Source organism: Mytilus galloprovincialis, chromosome 5 (assembly GCF_965363235.1).
Source record: "Mytilus galloprovincialis chromosome 5, xbMytGall1.hap1.1, whole genome shotgun sequence".
In the NCBI taxonomy this organism is placed as follows: Eukaryota; Metazoa; Mollusca; class Bivalvia; order Mytilida; family Mytilidae; genus Mytilus; species Mytilus galloprovincialis.
The window spans coordinates 97019466-97037117 of record NC_134842.1 but is presented as its reverse complement, the minus strand read 5'-3'; the positions used below and the strand labels follow the sequence as shown (position 1 = coordinate 97037117).

Here is a 17652-nt window from a genome sequence, read left to right as displayed (position 1 = left end):
ATTAATGCCAAGTTTTTACAAACTTCGATGGCATTTCCACGTTTACTTTAGAAGTGGGCGGTTCCCCTTGGTGATTATAGAAGCCATGTGGAATAGAAATCACGTGATATATTACCTTTCAAAATGGGTTCCGGAAGTTGTGACGTTTGATGCTCCAGATTTGACAACATTTTGACAAGTTGTTGCTGCTGAAACTGGAGATATGATGTCGTGAATTTACAGTTGATCATAAACTGTAATATATTTGGTAAATTTTTAATGAGTTTTTATTGACTCTTGTCTTTGCAGATTATTTTGTCAGTGGAAGAACTACTCATCACATGGAGTCATGCATGCTAAATAATTTAATTTTGAAGCACTATAATCTCTGATTTGGCATGTCAGAACTACGGACCAAGAAGTTAGCAAATAACAATTCGAAATTTAAGCTGCAAAATATATTGCACACGTACAATTGAAAAGCCTTGATAAACAGGAACATATATATATTAACATAGATATACTGTTCCCAGGGTATACTTTCTAAAAGTAAAAAGCTTATACAAATCTTTTTTTACCTCAGGATTTTGTGAATTAATAAAGAAAAATTTTAAAAAATCATGCCTGGCAAAGAACATTTACTGGTAGGAGTGATGCTAATGAAACTTGTACTAATCACAGGCTAGATGTTTGCATATATTTTATTACTATTGACAGATATTCTCAATTCTAGTGCCTGTTGTCAGGTTGTACCATGTCTGATTAAATTATTCATAATTGTTCCTTTGACTCTGTTTTAAAGATGAAATAAATGCGAAAAGTGTGCAATACTTCAGATGATCAGTTCCAATGTATAGTCTCTTTTACTGTGTCTGATTTTAATCTACTCACTAAAGTAATGTGATAACGTCAGAAATATAAACATGGAGATATAGGAAGATGTGGTAAGAGTGCCAATGAGTTAACTCTCTGATTATCCAAGTCACAATTTATAAAAGTAAACCATTACATATTTCACCAACCGTTGGTAATCATGAGTCAAAAGGGTTCAAACTAGAACAGTAAAACTGTATGGTTATCTTTTTAAATCATTTCACTTGCTTATTTCACCCTTAGGAAAACAAGCAAAATTATTCATGATATTACTTATTAAATCTCCACATTCAAATAAGGATTCCAGATATTGTTTTATGAATTGTATTGAAACCGAACTGTTGATTAGAAGAAATTGACTAATATGACCATGGTTACAGTATAAAAAAAATACAATCAAAAACATTTAAAAAGAACAACTGTGTAAATCAGCATCCTTTAAACATGGTAAAGTAAATTACCTATTCAAAACACATTTAATGTGATACCTCCAACATACTCAATATTTATTTCAGCACCCATGGTGCCCAAACATCAGTGAAGCATTAAAAGTTTATGTCATCTTAGGACTTCACCAACCCTTTTATCAAATGTTAAATTTATGCAATCAAACAGCTTCCGGAATGTTAGTTAATTAAAATGTTTATTATAACTGTAGAAATAATACACATAATCCATTTAATGAAGGTGTGAAAATTAAATCACATGATTAAATCAACTGATTAATCTGTTTATTACACAATGTTATATCGAGGAATTTGTTATTCTAAGATTAATTACATATAATTAAATCAATTTGTTAATCTTTTTATTACTACAAGAAATTGTTGCTAATTCAGTATATATAATTGACAAACAAAACACAAGCTATGTACCTTGCAATTTAATTTATAAAAAAAATCCTTAGAAATACACATTTAAAAATTTCTTTCCCCACACATATTTATAGTTTCATTATATATTTTTTTTTGGCAAATTTAGAAAAAGCTAAATACAAGTATCAAGAACAGTCAATATATATGTTCCTGCAGATATGTAGCACTGACAGATATCAAATTTGAAGATCTTATTATTGCCATACTAGAGAGTGACATTATTCACATTAGGCCATGGAAAAGTAATTGATGATTTCCCCTAACCCAACCGGGTCATTTTTTTACCGCCGGGTCATTTAATTTTTCTTTAAAAAAAAATATATAATAATATAATAATAAAAAAAAATTTTTTTTTTTTTTGCAGAGACAACTAAAAGTGTTGGAAATATGCAAGATTATAGTTCCGTTATTATAACAAAACATATAGATATAAAATTACACATGGTTACATAAAAAAAAAAAAGAAAAAAAAAAGCCTGCCTTTAAAATTTTCCCATGTTAGGGGAAACCAACAATTAATTTTCCATGGCCTTAAATAGTGATACAAACACAAATGCAGGTAAAACACATTTCCTGCTTGTAAAAATTGGTAGATCATTGTGTTAATTGATAAAAAGTGTCATAATTCAGGGAAACATATAGCCTTTAATTCTTATCAAATTACATTTCCCCATCAAGCATGTCAAGGATGATAAACAAGAGTATTTGAAGGATATTTAACTCTTCAGGTGCTGAAGATGTGTATGATTTTAAACTGTAACACAAACAAGATTGACTGTCTTATACTTAAGGTAATTAATGACAACTGGTTACTGGCATATTATCCCAATGTTTAGAATGAAAAGCATGATAAGTACCGGTAGCCAGTATTGTAAATTGTACAAAGGTAAATGCCAGTGGGTAGATTTATTTTCCAAAAAATATATATTGTTGTGATTATAGGTGGAGTTATTTCCCTTTGTCCTTATGTTGGAGGGAAACTGGTAATTTTCTTATTTGACTTTCGCAATTTAAACATCAACATATGATCCATACTGAATCATTTTGATAAAAATGCACATTAAACAGGTGATAAACATTTACGTGAGTGACATCGTAGAGTCTGACCAAGATTTTCATGATTTTCTTACTGGATATTTAAATAATTATTCCTATTATTTTCAGGAGATTTGGCTGACAAAATGACATTATGGGAGAATCTGAAAGGATTTACCAGCAGCCGTCCTCCACTGGTGATGTTCATGGTCTGTCTCGGAGCGTTTGCCATAGCTTTGATTTCACTGTCTTATTATTTTAAATCTAATGACCTCTACAATCCAGATTTAACTGAGGTAAGTACATTCATCATGAACAAGTGGACAGTTTTTAGGGAGGATCACAAACATGGAGTACAATGAATGATAATCTTTCTACAAATATAAATATATGTTTTCTGTTCAATAGTTGTCTCATTGGCAATAACACTCCATCTCTTCCATTTATTAGTCCCCTACTGACTTTGTTCAAAATTTTTTAAGGTTTGTTGTAAAGCATAAAAAAAGGACGTTGAATTAATTCTAACATGTCTACGATTTCAATTCAAATGGATTATTTTTTTGTTGTTGTCATGAAATTTAAAGAGTCTCTTAAGTATAAACTGTTATTGAACCATGAAAATTAAATTATGAATATAATGGCATTTTAGAAAACAAAAATACAAGGCAGGGTTTTAAGAGACAGGACAGGCCTGCCTTTCATTTAAGCTACATTATAGATGTTATATCTAGAACATGTTAATCATGCTATTTGAAACAATTATTTTCCTTGAAATAAAAAGCTATACTGTACTACATACTTGAGTTGTTAACAGTGTTGATTTTGATGATTTATTATTTTTCAGGAATGGCAGGCATTTTTAGAGAACTTTGCTGAAGTTGACTTTTGTATTACTAATAATGATTCTGACATACAGATAGGAGATTTTGAACCTCCATTGAGATTACACCATATATACTCAAAGTTAAGACCAACGTCACATTTCTCTAGACCCACAAATGATGAAGTTGTGTAAGTTAACATGGTTAAGATTTGTGCTTATCCTCGGATAAACTGATAAAATGTGAAGCCTGCATTAAAAGTCAAGGTCTGTCTGGAAACCCTTAAAATATTTTAAACTTTATTCATGTTACATATTTCTTTATTTGAAACAAAGATGAATTATGCACAATTTTTTTGAAAAGTGCAAATTTAACAAAGACTAATGGGGGAAAAATCAATGGTGGTATTACACCTTATAAAGTCGCCCAAGGTTAGATGAAACAAAACAACAGTTAGGAATGCACTGAGCAACTGACAAATTCCTTGACTCATCTTTGTTACAACTCAACCCAGTTCGACACAATGAATTTGTATTTACTGTATAATCATCAAGTATAAAAAAGAAGATGTGGTATGATAGCCAATGAGACAACTCTCCACAACAGACCGAATGACACAGAAGGGTTATTGAAATTACACGAAATATACATATACACTTAAACATTGTTTTTCTTCAATACACATTATTCAATTTAAGGCATTTATATATAGATGATAATTAATTTATGGTTACAGGAACACATCTATATCAATGTGGGTAGAGATAACTCCTACAAGAGAATTAATCCACATGCCAAACAATATAACATTCCTTTACGCAACACTCAATGGTAGTATGGTTGGATTGAGAGGTAAGTTACACAGAGATTGAAAATAACATTGAAAGATTGGTATGTAACATGTTTCAACAGGGGCCTCAGTGTCCTAGTGGTCTAAGTAGTTACTACTGTAATCACTAGCCGGTCAACACTGAGGTTGTGAGTTCAAACGCCGCTTGTGGGTGTGCACTCAACTCCAATCTTAATTGACAAGGATTTTCAGTTTTCCTATTGAATGTTGGTGGTTTTCTCTGGGCACTCTGGCTTCTTCCGCCAATAAATTTTTGCCGCCATGAAATAGCCTAAATGTGGTGCTTAAAAGTGGTGTTAAAACATCAAAACTCAAAATCAAATCAAGTTTCACCACTCATTCCAAAAGTTTGATAAAATGTGAAATTGAATGTCATTTTCTAACCTTACACATCCATTTGAAATGCTTTGGATTTATTTATTTTTCGTGAGTACCTATTTTTGTGAATTGAGGAAAACTTGTGGATATTTGATTTTGTGTTTTAGTCAATCTCTGTATACAAAGTCTATATATAATTTGTTATTTGTTAAACATTTGTATATTTGATGTTAATTTATACTTACAAAACCCATGAAAATTAAATGAATAGTCCAGCAAATGCATTTTGGTTCTAAGTTACTGTTACTTTTGAGACAAGAAACCACACTAAAACCCATAACACCTTAAAACTGTGTTTATTTACATTCATTTGTGACAATGTAATCATAGTTGCCCTTGTTTCTTTATTTTTTCCTAAATATTTGATGCCATTGCTGTTAGAAATGGTACGGGGAGCAGGACATTAAGTGTAACCCTTTTACGTCCTTATGTCTATCTGTTCTTATGTACTTCCAAAAATTGGAATTTGGGTGGCATCACTTTTACAGTTAGTGTAAATTCAGAAATTATTGCGATGTTTTAATTATTGAGAAAAATGTGACATGTGCGACAGGGTCATAATTGCAAAAATTTAAACACACATTTTGAAATTTTTTTTTGAAATAACAGTATTTTTCTCAAATGCTCAATATCGCAAAAAAATAAAATCGCATTTTAGTCTCAAATGACAAGATAGCAATATTTAATGCTCACAAAAATTTCTGAATATACCGTATCTAGTTTTTTCCCTTTATAAAATAACATGCAAGTGATGGTATCATCTGTGTCTCATGGACACATTCTCCATTTATTGTACAATGAAAATTTTAAATTATTTAAAATATTTTCTATTTCAGATCATAAGTTAGAAGACACAATGAATTTGACGTTATATCTACCTATTGCTTGGAATCAAATCCATTGTTTGAAGACAGGAAGGTGCTCAACTGTTAAAGTACTGGCTTGTGTCAACTTTCAGGCTCCTGCCTATTTCTTCCCAAGTGTCAGGTAATGAAGCAAAAAACTGTGCTGAAGTACACTTCACCTTAAAACTATGCCTCTCTGCACCTCACCTTAGGTGAAAAATGTACCTAGGCATGCTATGGAAAGGTATATGTTCAACAAGTTTGAAAAAGTAAAATAGCAAAAATACAGAACTCCAATAGGGAAAATACAGAACAGAAAGATCTTTATCAAAGACAAAATCAAAAACTATTAACACATCAAACAAATGGAATTCAACTGTCATAGGCATTTCCTTACGTAGAATATAGTGTTTTAAACCTGGTTCAAGCTATTCTAAACCTCTGATTTATGACAGTCAAATAGACTTCCATTATTATATTGACACAAATGTGTGAGCAAAACAAAACAGACATAATAGGTAAAATTGTTAAAAGTGGGGTTCATTGGGAAATGGGAAGTGTGTGCTAAAACTCCCGTTGTAGTCATTTTGTTTACAATCCTGCATTAGAACAAATCAAAAGTAAGAACATAATTGAAAATTGGGGAGAACTAGGTAAGTGTTGTTGATAGTCTGTTATAAAGACCTTCAGAAATGTACAATAAATCCCTTTTTTTTAGCTCACCCATTCATAGACCTGTATGAGTTACTGGAATCTCTTGTCCACCATTTATTAACAGATACATCTATATACTTGAAATCAAGAATATTTTCAAATTAAATGATTTTTGGAAAATGACGCAGTCATTGTTCCATTACTGGCGACCTGAACTTCATTATATTTCTCTGCCTACCGCGCTTGGTTTCGTATTTACTATTTTCTATACAAACTGGAATCTGCTTGTGTTATCATTATTTATGCATGAGAGGTCATTGTGTAGTAATCAGCCAGGAACCAGTTTACAAACTAACTGGTTTCTGCTTGTATTCCACTACACTCAGACAAAGTGTTGTAGTTTGACGGGAACCAGTTTAGAATTTGTAAACTACAAAACGTAATCGGTTATTGTTCATTCCGTTTTGGTGTTTCATACCGACTTTTATGGTTTGAATAAGCTTAAGACCCTTCAAACATTAATGTGACAGGTATATTAAAGACTGTTTTACAAAAGGATGGAACTGTTTTGCTTTCAAAGTCGTACTATAGTGATATCTGTTATGTACGGATTTCCACTCTCACCGGTTAATTTCTTTTTTTACACGTGCTTTTGAAACTTCCTGTTTAAACATCGCAAGTTTTAAAATTGTTTTTTGAGTGAATTTAACTTATTTTAACAATCATGAAGCGTTCCAGAATCATTTTCAAGCAGTTTCTTCTTCTCTTTGATGATGGAAAATAAGTTTTTCTCAAGAAAATACCGCAAACGATCGCAGAGGAATTGAAACGTACAAGTCAAGTCGGCACCTGGTTAAATTGGCATCTAGTCAAATCGGCACCTATTTGACGTCAATTCGGCATCCAATAATATTTGTTATAATATTTTCTATTCAATTAATTAATAACTGTTACCAAGTACATAGTGAATATGTTGTTGTGTATTTAGGTAAACAATGAAACCAAAGTGAAATTATGTTGTTGTGTATAAAGGTAAACAACGAAGCCCTTACCCAAGCTGTTGTTTTAACAATTAGACAATTATTAAAAAAAAAATGGAAAACTATGAGTCCCTTTCAATAAATCAAACTTTCATGCCAAATAATAAGCAAATTTAAGGTGGTTTTTTTTCAGTAAAGTTTAAAAAGCATTAAACAAACAATCCTGTAAAATGCTCAACTGGTTTAAATAATGCATAAAAATATCCAATATCTCATGTATTAGTCCAAATAATTATGACGTCTGGCAAGGCTATTTTATTTTTTTTCTGTGACGTCTTCCTACGAAGTTCGTAGGAAGGCGTCCCAGAAAAAAATTAACATAGCCTTGCGGTCATAGAAAGGTGTCCCAGAATAAAATTAAAAAAGCCTTGCCAGACGTAATAATTATTTTGACTACTCATATATATATCATTAAAAATACACCAAAAATGTCATTTAGTTGAGAAAAATAAATATATACAAAATGTACAATGAACACCCAAAAATGTGAAAGTTAGTATTTAACTCTTTTTGCTTAAATACTGAAAAAAATTCTGGCAGCCCCTTACTTATTTTTACTCTTTTTGCTTAAAATACTGTTAAAATATATATTTAACATGGGTGACGAATTGACTATATCAGGTGTCGATTTAACCAGGTGCTGATTTGTCCAGGTGCCAATTTAACCAGGTGCCGGTTTGACTAGAATTCTTTGACAAATGTTTGAAATTACCTGAGTTTCATTAGACCTTTGATAACAGTAACAAAAAGATTATTTACTTAATATTTTGTGGTATCAGGTCTGTTCGCGCCCAATACACTTTCGCACCTTGCAGGTTCGCACCTCGCACGTTCGCACCCAAGGTCCGTTCGCACTCTACTCATTCGCGCTCAATTTTAATTCAAATTCAAGTTGAATAATTGGAAAATCATGATTGTTGTTTTAAATTGCTTTGGTGTAAATACTGAATGTATTTATAGCTTGGTATGAGTAAAACATTGAAGATTTTAAAGGAAAAACACAAAAGATAATTGTTTTTAACAGCTTGGTCCCTTTGATCTGAAACAACGAAACAATAAAATATAGGAACCAAAATATAGCAATCCACTATTATAACCAAAACATGATAAAATCTATTCAACACACAGAAAAAAACATAGTCAGAATCTCAATTCATTTTGAAAGAAGTCAATGAAACAAAGTTATAGCAATACACTAACAAAACATGATTAAGAGTTATTCAACACAAAACATTTCAAAATAAAACGTTGACAAAATACCACTTTAATTAGAAAGGATTATTATTATTTTTAACAATACGCTATCCAAAACATGATTAAGATTTATTCAACACAAATAAAAATGCTGTCTCACTTTATTTTGAGACAATGACAACAATTATACTTATAAGAAAACACTTGCTTACAGAGTTATTAAACACAAAACCAATTAAGATTGGGTGCGAACATTTAGGGTGTGAAAGTGAAAGGGGGCGAACATGAGTGGGCGCGAACGGACCCGGATTCAGACTATGTACCAGTGAGAAATATACAAGCCTTTCTACGGTATTTATTTGTACAATTCAGGTAGTCTTGACCTATTCATTTGTCTTAAAAAAACAGCCAGTTGTCACCTTCACTTCACACACACACATATATACGAATATCAATTATATGCTTACGAGACATGTTGCATTGTTAAACTAATTACGGTATGTGAAAATCAAGACGCATAAAAACTATCCCAATATTAGAGACAGTGGCGTCATTTTTCTTCAGAGCTTTCAGCTCTTTGATTTTTGTGTAGTAGTCAACGTTTTGAGTGGTAATAAGGAAGGAGAAGTGATGTACTCATGATGTGGCTGTTTATTATTAATTTAAAATGTTAATTCATTTCAAAACATTTTCCATGCAGACAACCTGGAGTTTGTTATGGTATGAATGAATCAGGAGCAGAATACCATAGTAAGATGGTGGCCATTCATAAAAGTAGTCAAGCAGGTGGAAAAAAGGCGTGTCCAGGTAGTCCACACCTACTTATCAAACATTCCAGAGATCCAAACATCAACATGATGTTGACTCTTGTAAGTAAATTGATTTATATCAAAGGGAGTAAACTTTCTGTCTAATGAGTTCTGGGAGGTGATTGGGGCATGTTAGTCTTAATTATTACAATACTTTTTGTTACTCAAAGATACAGATTAGCAGGAAATTGTTTGTCTCTGGTACAGTTTGTGGGAATGGTTTTCTTCTTTATAAAAATCCTGATCAGGAAACGAAAAAACTGGAAAGGGTTTCATCTTTGTTAGGTGGTTGAACAGAAGGTATAAGAGTATGTTGGTGCTATAACCTAAATAGACCCTCATACCATTTATTTTATCTGTAGGCGCCTTATCAAACTGCAAGGGGTCCAAAAATCAATATGATGTTAACTTTTCCAGGATTTATTGATTTGATTTACTATCAAAAACCTTTTATCTTCATGACATTGGGAACCAGTTTCCTTGGATTGTATGTAACATTGGTGGTACTTCCTCCTTTTCTGTTGATTTTATGTTGATACAGGGCTCTTATGTTTTTAGCTCACCTGGCCCGAAGGGCCAAGTGAGCTTTTCTCACCACTTGGCGTCCGTCGTCCGTCGTCGTCGTCCGTCGTCGTCGTCGTTAACAATTTACATTTTGAACTTCTTCTAGAGAACCACTGAATGGAATGGAACCAAACATGGCATGAATGTTCCTTATGAGGTGCTGACCAAGTGTTGTTACTTTGTAGCCGATCCATCATCCAAGATGGCCGCCAGCGGGGGACTTAGTTTAACATAGGACGCTATGGGAAATGCATACAAATGACTTCTTTTAGAGAACCACTGAATGGAATGAAACCAAACATGGCATGAATGTTCCTTATGAGGTGCTGACCAAGTGTTGTTACTTTGTTGCCGATCCATCATCCAAGATGGCCGCCAGCCGGGGACTTAGTTTAACATAGGACCCTATGGGAAATGCATACAAATGACTTCTTTTAGAGAACCACTGAATGGAATAAAACCAAACATAGCATGAATGTTCCTTATGGGGTGCTGACCAAGTGTTGTTACTTTGTAGCTGATCCATCATCCAAGATGGCCGCCAGCGGGGGACTTAGTTTAACATAGGACCCTATGGGAAATGCATACAAATGACTTCTTCTAGAGAACCACTAAATGGAATTAAACCAAACATAGCATGAATGTTCCTTATGGAGTGCTGACCAAGTGTTGTTACTTTGTAGCTGATCCATTATCCAAGATGGCCGCCAGCGGGGGACTTAGTTTAACATAGGACCCTATTGGAAATGCATACAAATGACTTCTTCTAGTGAACCACTGAATGGAATGAAACCAAACATGGCATGAATGTTCCTTATGTGGTGCTGACCAAGTGTTGTTACTTTGTAGCCGATCCATCATCCAAGATGGCCGCCAGCGTGGGACTTAGTTTAACATAGGACCCTATGGGAAATGCATACAAATGACTTCTTCTAGAGAACCACTGAATGGAATAAAAACAAACATTGCATGAATGTTCCTTGTGAGGTGCTGACCAAGTGTTGTTACTTTGTAGCCGATCCATCATCCAAGATGGCTGCCAGCAGGGGACTTAGTTTAACATAGGACCCTATGGGAAATGCATACAAATGACTTCTTTTAGAGAACCACTGAATGGAATAAAACCAAACATGGCATGAATGTTCCTTATGAGGTGCTGACCAAGTGTTGTTACTTTGTAGCCGATCCGTCATCCAAGATGGCCGCCAGTGGGGGACTTTTGAATGAAATTAAACATGTTCCTTTCCTTATAAATGAGGTTGTGTTGTCACTTTTAGCCAAATTTTATATTTTTTTATATGATTTCAAAAACCCAAGTAGAATCAGGTGAGCGATACAGGCTCTTGAGAGCCTCTAGTTTGTTAGTAAAACAAATGTTCACACATCATCCACATATAAGTGTTAGTTTTAATGACAAAGATACACTACAATATTTTGCACAAAAAATAGAATCCTGAAAATAAAAATGACATCATAAAAATTTTGCATTTGATATTGCATATGACATGTATTGAGGAGGGTTGGTAAAGGGGGGTGCTTGCACGAAAAAAACGTGAAATAAGACATAATTGAACGTGAAATAATTTTTGTAATGAACGTTGCACGAAAAATAAATACTTTTATTTTAACCTTTTGTGACTGAGTCACTGACTTCTTGTATATATTAACTTTTTGTTTTACTTGATATTCCCGATTTAGTATACACATTTATGATATAATTGGTTTACGGCTTTTAAAAAAGTATTTCTTGACGATCCCTGCCAAGTGTTTGAATTTTATTTGAAAAATACCGAGCACGCAAAATAAGACTTTGAAAATCATGATGCACGTAAAATTAAATAAGCAGAACACGTTGAACGAGGCACCCGTCTTGCACGACTGAACGTCAAATAAAAAAGTAAAAACACGTTGAATGTGAAATAAAAAAACGGTGATCACGTTGCACGAAAATAACCCTTTACAACCCTCATTGAGTGTCAATTTATTTGCATTGTATGTGGTATTTCAGAAAACTTTTAAGTGTGGAAACTGTTTGATTTTTTTAATACGGTAGATCAAATTTCATCAGTTTTTATCAATTTCTTTAAAATCCATTGCAGAAAACAATTGATATGATATTGGTAATACTTGAAAATATATTGAATTTTATATGATGTTCTCTATTATATCCTATTTTATATTACAGGAGGACCGATCTGTAATTAACCTACATCTGATGCACACTAGTTACTTCCTGGTTGTGATGTTCATTACATTATTTTGTTACGCTTTAATCCGAGGGAAACCTGCAAAACCAAAATCACATCCGTACACAGAGGTATGTACCTGTTTTTGATGCTATATGAAAGGTAACTTCTGATTGGTTGGTATCTGTCTTATGCTGCATGAATGGTAACTTCTGATTGGTTGGTATCTGTCTTATGCTGCATGAATGGTAACTTCTGATTGGTTGGTATCTGTCTTATGCTACATGAATGGTAACTTCTGAATGGTTGGTATCTGTCTTATGCTGCATGAATGGTAACTTCTGATTGGTTGGTATCTGTCTTATGCTGTATGAAGGGTAACTTCTGATTGGTTGGTATCTGTCTTATGCTGTATGAAGGGTAACTTCTGATTGGTTGATATTTGTCGTCAGTTCCATGGAAACTTATTGACTCTTACTGTGACATAATAACATAAAGCATTGTGACATTGAAAATAGATATAGATAACTGCACAAATTCAAAGTGGTCTATGCACTTAGTTAAAAAAAAACAATAAGGAAAAAAGTAGCAGAGAAGTAAATCAATAGTGTTTGAATAAACCACTTTTGAGTTATATGTCCTTCACCACAAAGGTTCCTCAATTATGCACTTATTTATGAGATATAGAGGATCACTTTTATCTCTGATTATTAAAGTTCATCAAGGATCATTGTGATCATCATAATGCAGGATTAACTAGAAATAAGTTTGTTTCATAATACTTAATTACAACTCCCCCAATGACAGCATTGCTGATTATCAATTAGGCCAGACTTTTTTTATTATCTGTTTAACGAGATCCGCCGACTCCACCTTTCCCGATTTTAGAATAAAAATAAAAGTAGTGCTTCTTACTTTTATTATTATTTTTCCCGCCGACTGTTACGAAATCCTCAGAAAAAAATTAAATTAATGTGTTGTTCACGATACTCGCTTTCAGTCGATTTCGTTATCGGTAAAATTTAATTTTTACCAAGTCAATGAAACAGCAATTTTCATTTAAAAGTAAAGAAATTCAAGGCATAAACGATATATATTTTCTTGTAAAAGATTTTTAAGCTGGTGGCATGCTTTTCATACTTGTTACACGAGAGCGTATCAAATCATTCTAACTATTTGCAAAATCAGTTATTACTTCATCAGAACTTGATGAAATTAACCTCAAGTAAACTTGTCATCCATGTATTGCATTAGAAACGTCATATTCCTTTTCAAATAGCGCATCAAACATCGTTTATTTTTGTAAATTTTTCTTCGTCCGACATTTAAATTTGTAGAACTACGGATCGAAATCGGGATTTCATCGGAAACGGACACGCTATGACCGAAATCCGGATTCTTGCGATAATGACTACAGACGCATGAATGGCACTGCTGACAGACAAAAATTGATCCCAAAAGGGAAAATTACGCATTCCACACGCATTAACATACTTTTGGTTAGATCTTCTTGATTAATGTATATATTTCCATGTATAAGCATTGTTTCAATTTATATGTTAAAGTTGCTTAACTCTGGGACTAATACACCAGAGACATATATACACATGTGTATATGTCTCTGCATACACTAAGGGCTGTTCCAGAAAATACTATGTCCCCCCCAGGGAAGGCAATTTTTTTAAATATTATGTGGGTGGTTGTATTTGAAATACCAAAATGCAAAGGGAGTGCTGTTCTAATTAAATTTTATTTCTGTGGGTGGTGGGGGTTAAAAAAAAGTGCCGTCCCTGGGGGGGACATAGTATTTTCTGGAACAGCCCTAAGAGGTTCCTGACTGGGTGACTGGTATATACATATATAGTGTATGTGTAGCGAGGTTGATATATTTGAGTGGTGCCATGGATCTATATTAGTGGAAATACAGAATCAAAACATAGTTTTTATGTTTATATTAATAGAATGGTTAACCAGAGACATATATAAACTATATGTATTTATATTTCTCTGGGTTAATATACTGGTCTCTTCTCATTTCATTGTTCTTGTATTTTAATAAATTCTAAAAAAAAAAAAAAAAAAAAAAGTCACTTATAATGGTTTTATTTTTATGTTTAGTGTCGACTGGACCAATTTTGCACTTTTATTTTTTTTTTATTTCGCCCCCTCGACCCTAATTTTTTACAAATTTTCTCGTTAAACAGATAAAATAAAAAGTCTGGCCTTATAAGAATTTAATTTGCCAAATAATTGGTGCAATACAACATTCTATTTTTTCAATCCACTCGCTCAACATGGGAAAGATATGATGATGCCACTTAACACACGAATGATGTTCACTAAAACCAAAGTTTTTGACAGAAATGCTACAAACTTGAAAGTGGTCTTTTGATACATATGTGAACTAATTAGCGAATACTTTAATGAAACCTCTGGTGAGTTTGATTTAGTATTTATAGATTCCTATTCTGAAAAGGAATTTTGAATTAACTATGCTAACATTTAAGGGTGTTTCTTTCAAGCTAGGTAATTGGACCAAACTGGGCACGTTTTTTAGTGTTCGCAGAATTCCAAGTTTTTAAAGCAGAGAATAATTGCTCTTCTTCATTGATGCCAATGAAATGAATATTACTTTTTTTTTCAGGTTCAGACATCAGTATAGTGTACAGTATACCAAAGGATTACAAGTGTACTCTTCTATGACAGTAATAGGATCAGCTGTTGAAGATAATAAACAAAAATGCTCATCAAAAAGAAATCCAAGTTAAAGCAGTAGTTCATGTAAAACTATAAACTGTTGAAGTTGTATTTTTAAATGCTTTGTAACAAATTTGATAATTCGCAATTGATTTATTTTTTCATGAAGTATTCATTATCTTTTCAAGAATCTTTGACTGACTGGGAAAATAACCAAGCTGCATGGCTTAATATATAGAAGAAGTAAATTAATATAGTTGGTTTTTAATGAATTTAGTAGGTGAAAGTTGAACCTTAAATTTTGGAATTTTGTTTGTTTTTTATTATGAATCACAAATTTAGAAATGAAAATCAAACTCAACACATAAAAAAATCCAGGGTTTTAAAATTTAGAAAATAAGTATTGTTTCTGTATTTTTCTGTGCATAGGTACTCTGAAATAGTGTTTTCATCAATTTATGTTCATGTAAAATTTAATACAAACAAATGAACACAAAATGCACAGCTTACAGATATAATAAGAATGCTACCTATGTAATTGGGAAGGTTACAAACTGTCTTCTACCTAAAATCATACAAAATGGAAAAAAAAGGAACTTCTTTAAAACTTGAAGATAAATTGCCAAATTTAATCTGATAGACTAAAGGTTCTAGAATTTAATTGCAATTTATGTTTTATTCAGAAAATGGTTCAAATAGAAAGAATATATTTGAAATAATGATAAATATATGTATGGTTCATATATATATAGAATTTTACCAAAGTTTCTCGTACTACATGTATTTTCGTTATTTATTGTTTTGATTTACACAAGATATATACATATTTTCATCTTTAAACATATTTGGTTGTGTACATATTTCATTATATCATTGCATATATATATATACCGGTATGTCAGTAATGTGGTATTTGACAAAAAAATTGTTTAATTTTTAGTCATCATAGCAATTTAGGAGGGTTCTGTAATCTTTAACTACAATCAATACATATTATTTTGTAATCATTTAATTAATGAGAGTTTGTAAAATACACGTTAAATATAAATGTACATTTTTGTCATCAGAAAAAGTCAATCTACACATTAATTCAATGTGACTAAAATACAGATGCTGTCTATGCTTTTTTACAAATATCTGACAAAAGTGTTTAGTTTCTGATTTGGTGATTATAACTCCAGCCAATGAAATTTCAGCTTCTGAATTTTGTTTGGGTGATCATTATGACAAATCTAGAGGATCATAAAAGGTGTTTTAAAACTGAAAGTAGAACAGAGCTTTTTTATATCAATGTAAGCGAAGCATGGGTGCAAAATACACTTATTTAATTATTTACACCAGACCCACTAAAGACTTGCATGTCTTGTTGGAGAAGGGATTACTGAGTTAAAATTTCAGTAAATGATCTTCTTGACAATCGTATATTAAGATATATTTTATGATAGAGTGTGATATTATTTATATCCTATTACATGACTGCCTTTTTACTTCTGATATTTTCAAGTTTGACTCAGGGGCGGATCCAGCCATTTTAAAAAAGGGGGGGGGTTCCCAACCCAGAGTAAAAGGGGGGGGGGTTTCCAGCTATATGTTCCCATTCAAATACATTGATCGGACAAAAAAAAGGGGGGGGTTCTAACCCCTGGAACCCCCCTCTGTATTCAAAAAGTCTGTATCAATGATGTTCAAAAAAGGCTTTATTTTCATGGACTTGTTAAATCATTGTTTTCATATGTAAAATACTTTGTTTTATTATATGCACTAAAGAATGAAGAAAAAATACTTGTTTTATTATATGCACTAAAGAATGAAGAAAAAATACTCAATGTATATGGTGTTCATATTTAGTTGGTTACTTTTCAACAGAAATAATACTGGGAGTTTGATTGATATCTATATAATACTTAAGGTGGTACCTAACACTACAGGGAGATAACTCTGTAAAATCAGCAGAACGTTTTAATGACGTTGTGTTCATGAGGGAATATTAAGCTTCTCAATGATCAAAATAAGTGTTTGTCAAACTGCTATATAACCAGTGTAATTTTTCTGATAAAACGGTTGGTTCAAAATTTTTGATTTTTTGATATTTTTGTAAAAGGGTCAAAGTAAATCATTTGTCAAAATTTTATGAAAATTTAACGAGCCAAATTAATTTTAGTCAAAGTGCTGGGTACCACCTTAACACGACGGACAGGTATTATCTATAGTAAGAAATTGTGAGTGAAAGGGGTTAATTTATAATGTCTTGTCACGTTCATTAAACCATCAGAATCATATTTTAAATGCTCATAGTTATAATTGGTTTAGATTTTATCTTCATTTATATGTATGTTAACAAACAGTTTTGTGCATAATTTAATGAAATCGTATCATAAGACAATTTATATGGTAGAAAAGGGCATTTCTTTTGTCATTGTTCATATAGATGCTTTGTTAACATATTTATTAAATGTTCTGATATTTTTAGCATACCATACTAGTAAATTCATTGTCATTGCATGTGTGGTCTATAGAATATTCAAATGGCCATGATTTACTTTAAATTGAAATAAGCCTCTATATGAAAAATCTAACTTGTGTGTAGAGTTTTAGTATGGGTACTTAACCATGGACCAATAAAGTAAATTTTCTATTGACACAAATAGTGCTATAATGAAAACAAAAGGATAGCAAAATATACAGGACCAGTTTTACATGGAAACAAACCGCCCCTTTTAGGCTTAACAATATTTGCTTGAAGGACTCATTTCTGTCCTTGTTGGTTGTTTTTTTGTCAAAATAATCCTAAGAAATTTATGAATACATTTAATATATCAAAGGAATATATACTATATGTTTTTCATTTTGAA

The 17652-nt window shown here is 32.2% G+C and overlaps 1 protein-coding gene across 2 annotated transcripts; it reads left to right on the top strand.

The window, feature by feature from the left end:
• Window positions 1-87: 87 nt before the first annotated feature.
• LOC143076818 (transmembrane protein 248-like) lies at window positions 88-16305 on the top strand. 2 transcript variants are annotated; one of them, XM_076252695.1, is made up of 8 exons: window positions 88-247; window positions 2892-3058; window positions 3607-3773; window positions 4320-4435; window positions 5648-5798; window positions 9245-9413; window positions 12103-12234; window positions 14748-16305. In XM_076252695.1, the coding sequence occupies exons 2-8, from the start codon at window positions 2909-2911 to the stop codon at window positions 14763-14765; spliced, it is 903 nt and encodes a 300-aa protein (XP_076108810.1). In that variant the 5' UTR covers window positions 88-247; window positions 2892-2908; the 3' UTR covers window positions 14766-16305. The 2 variants fall into 2 exon arrangements, with proteins under 2 accessions (XP_076108810.1, XP_076108811.1); XM_076252696.1 differs by having other exon boundaries at window positions 116-235.
• Window positions 16306-17652: the final 1347 nt, after the last annotated feature.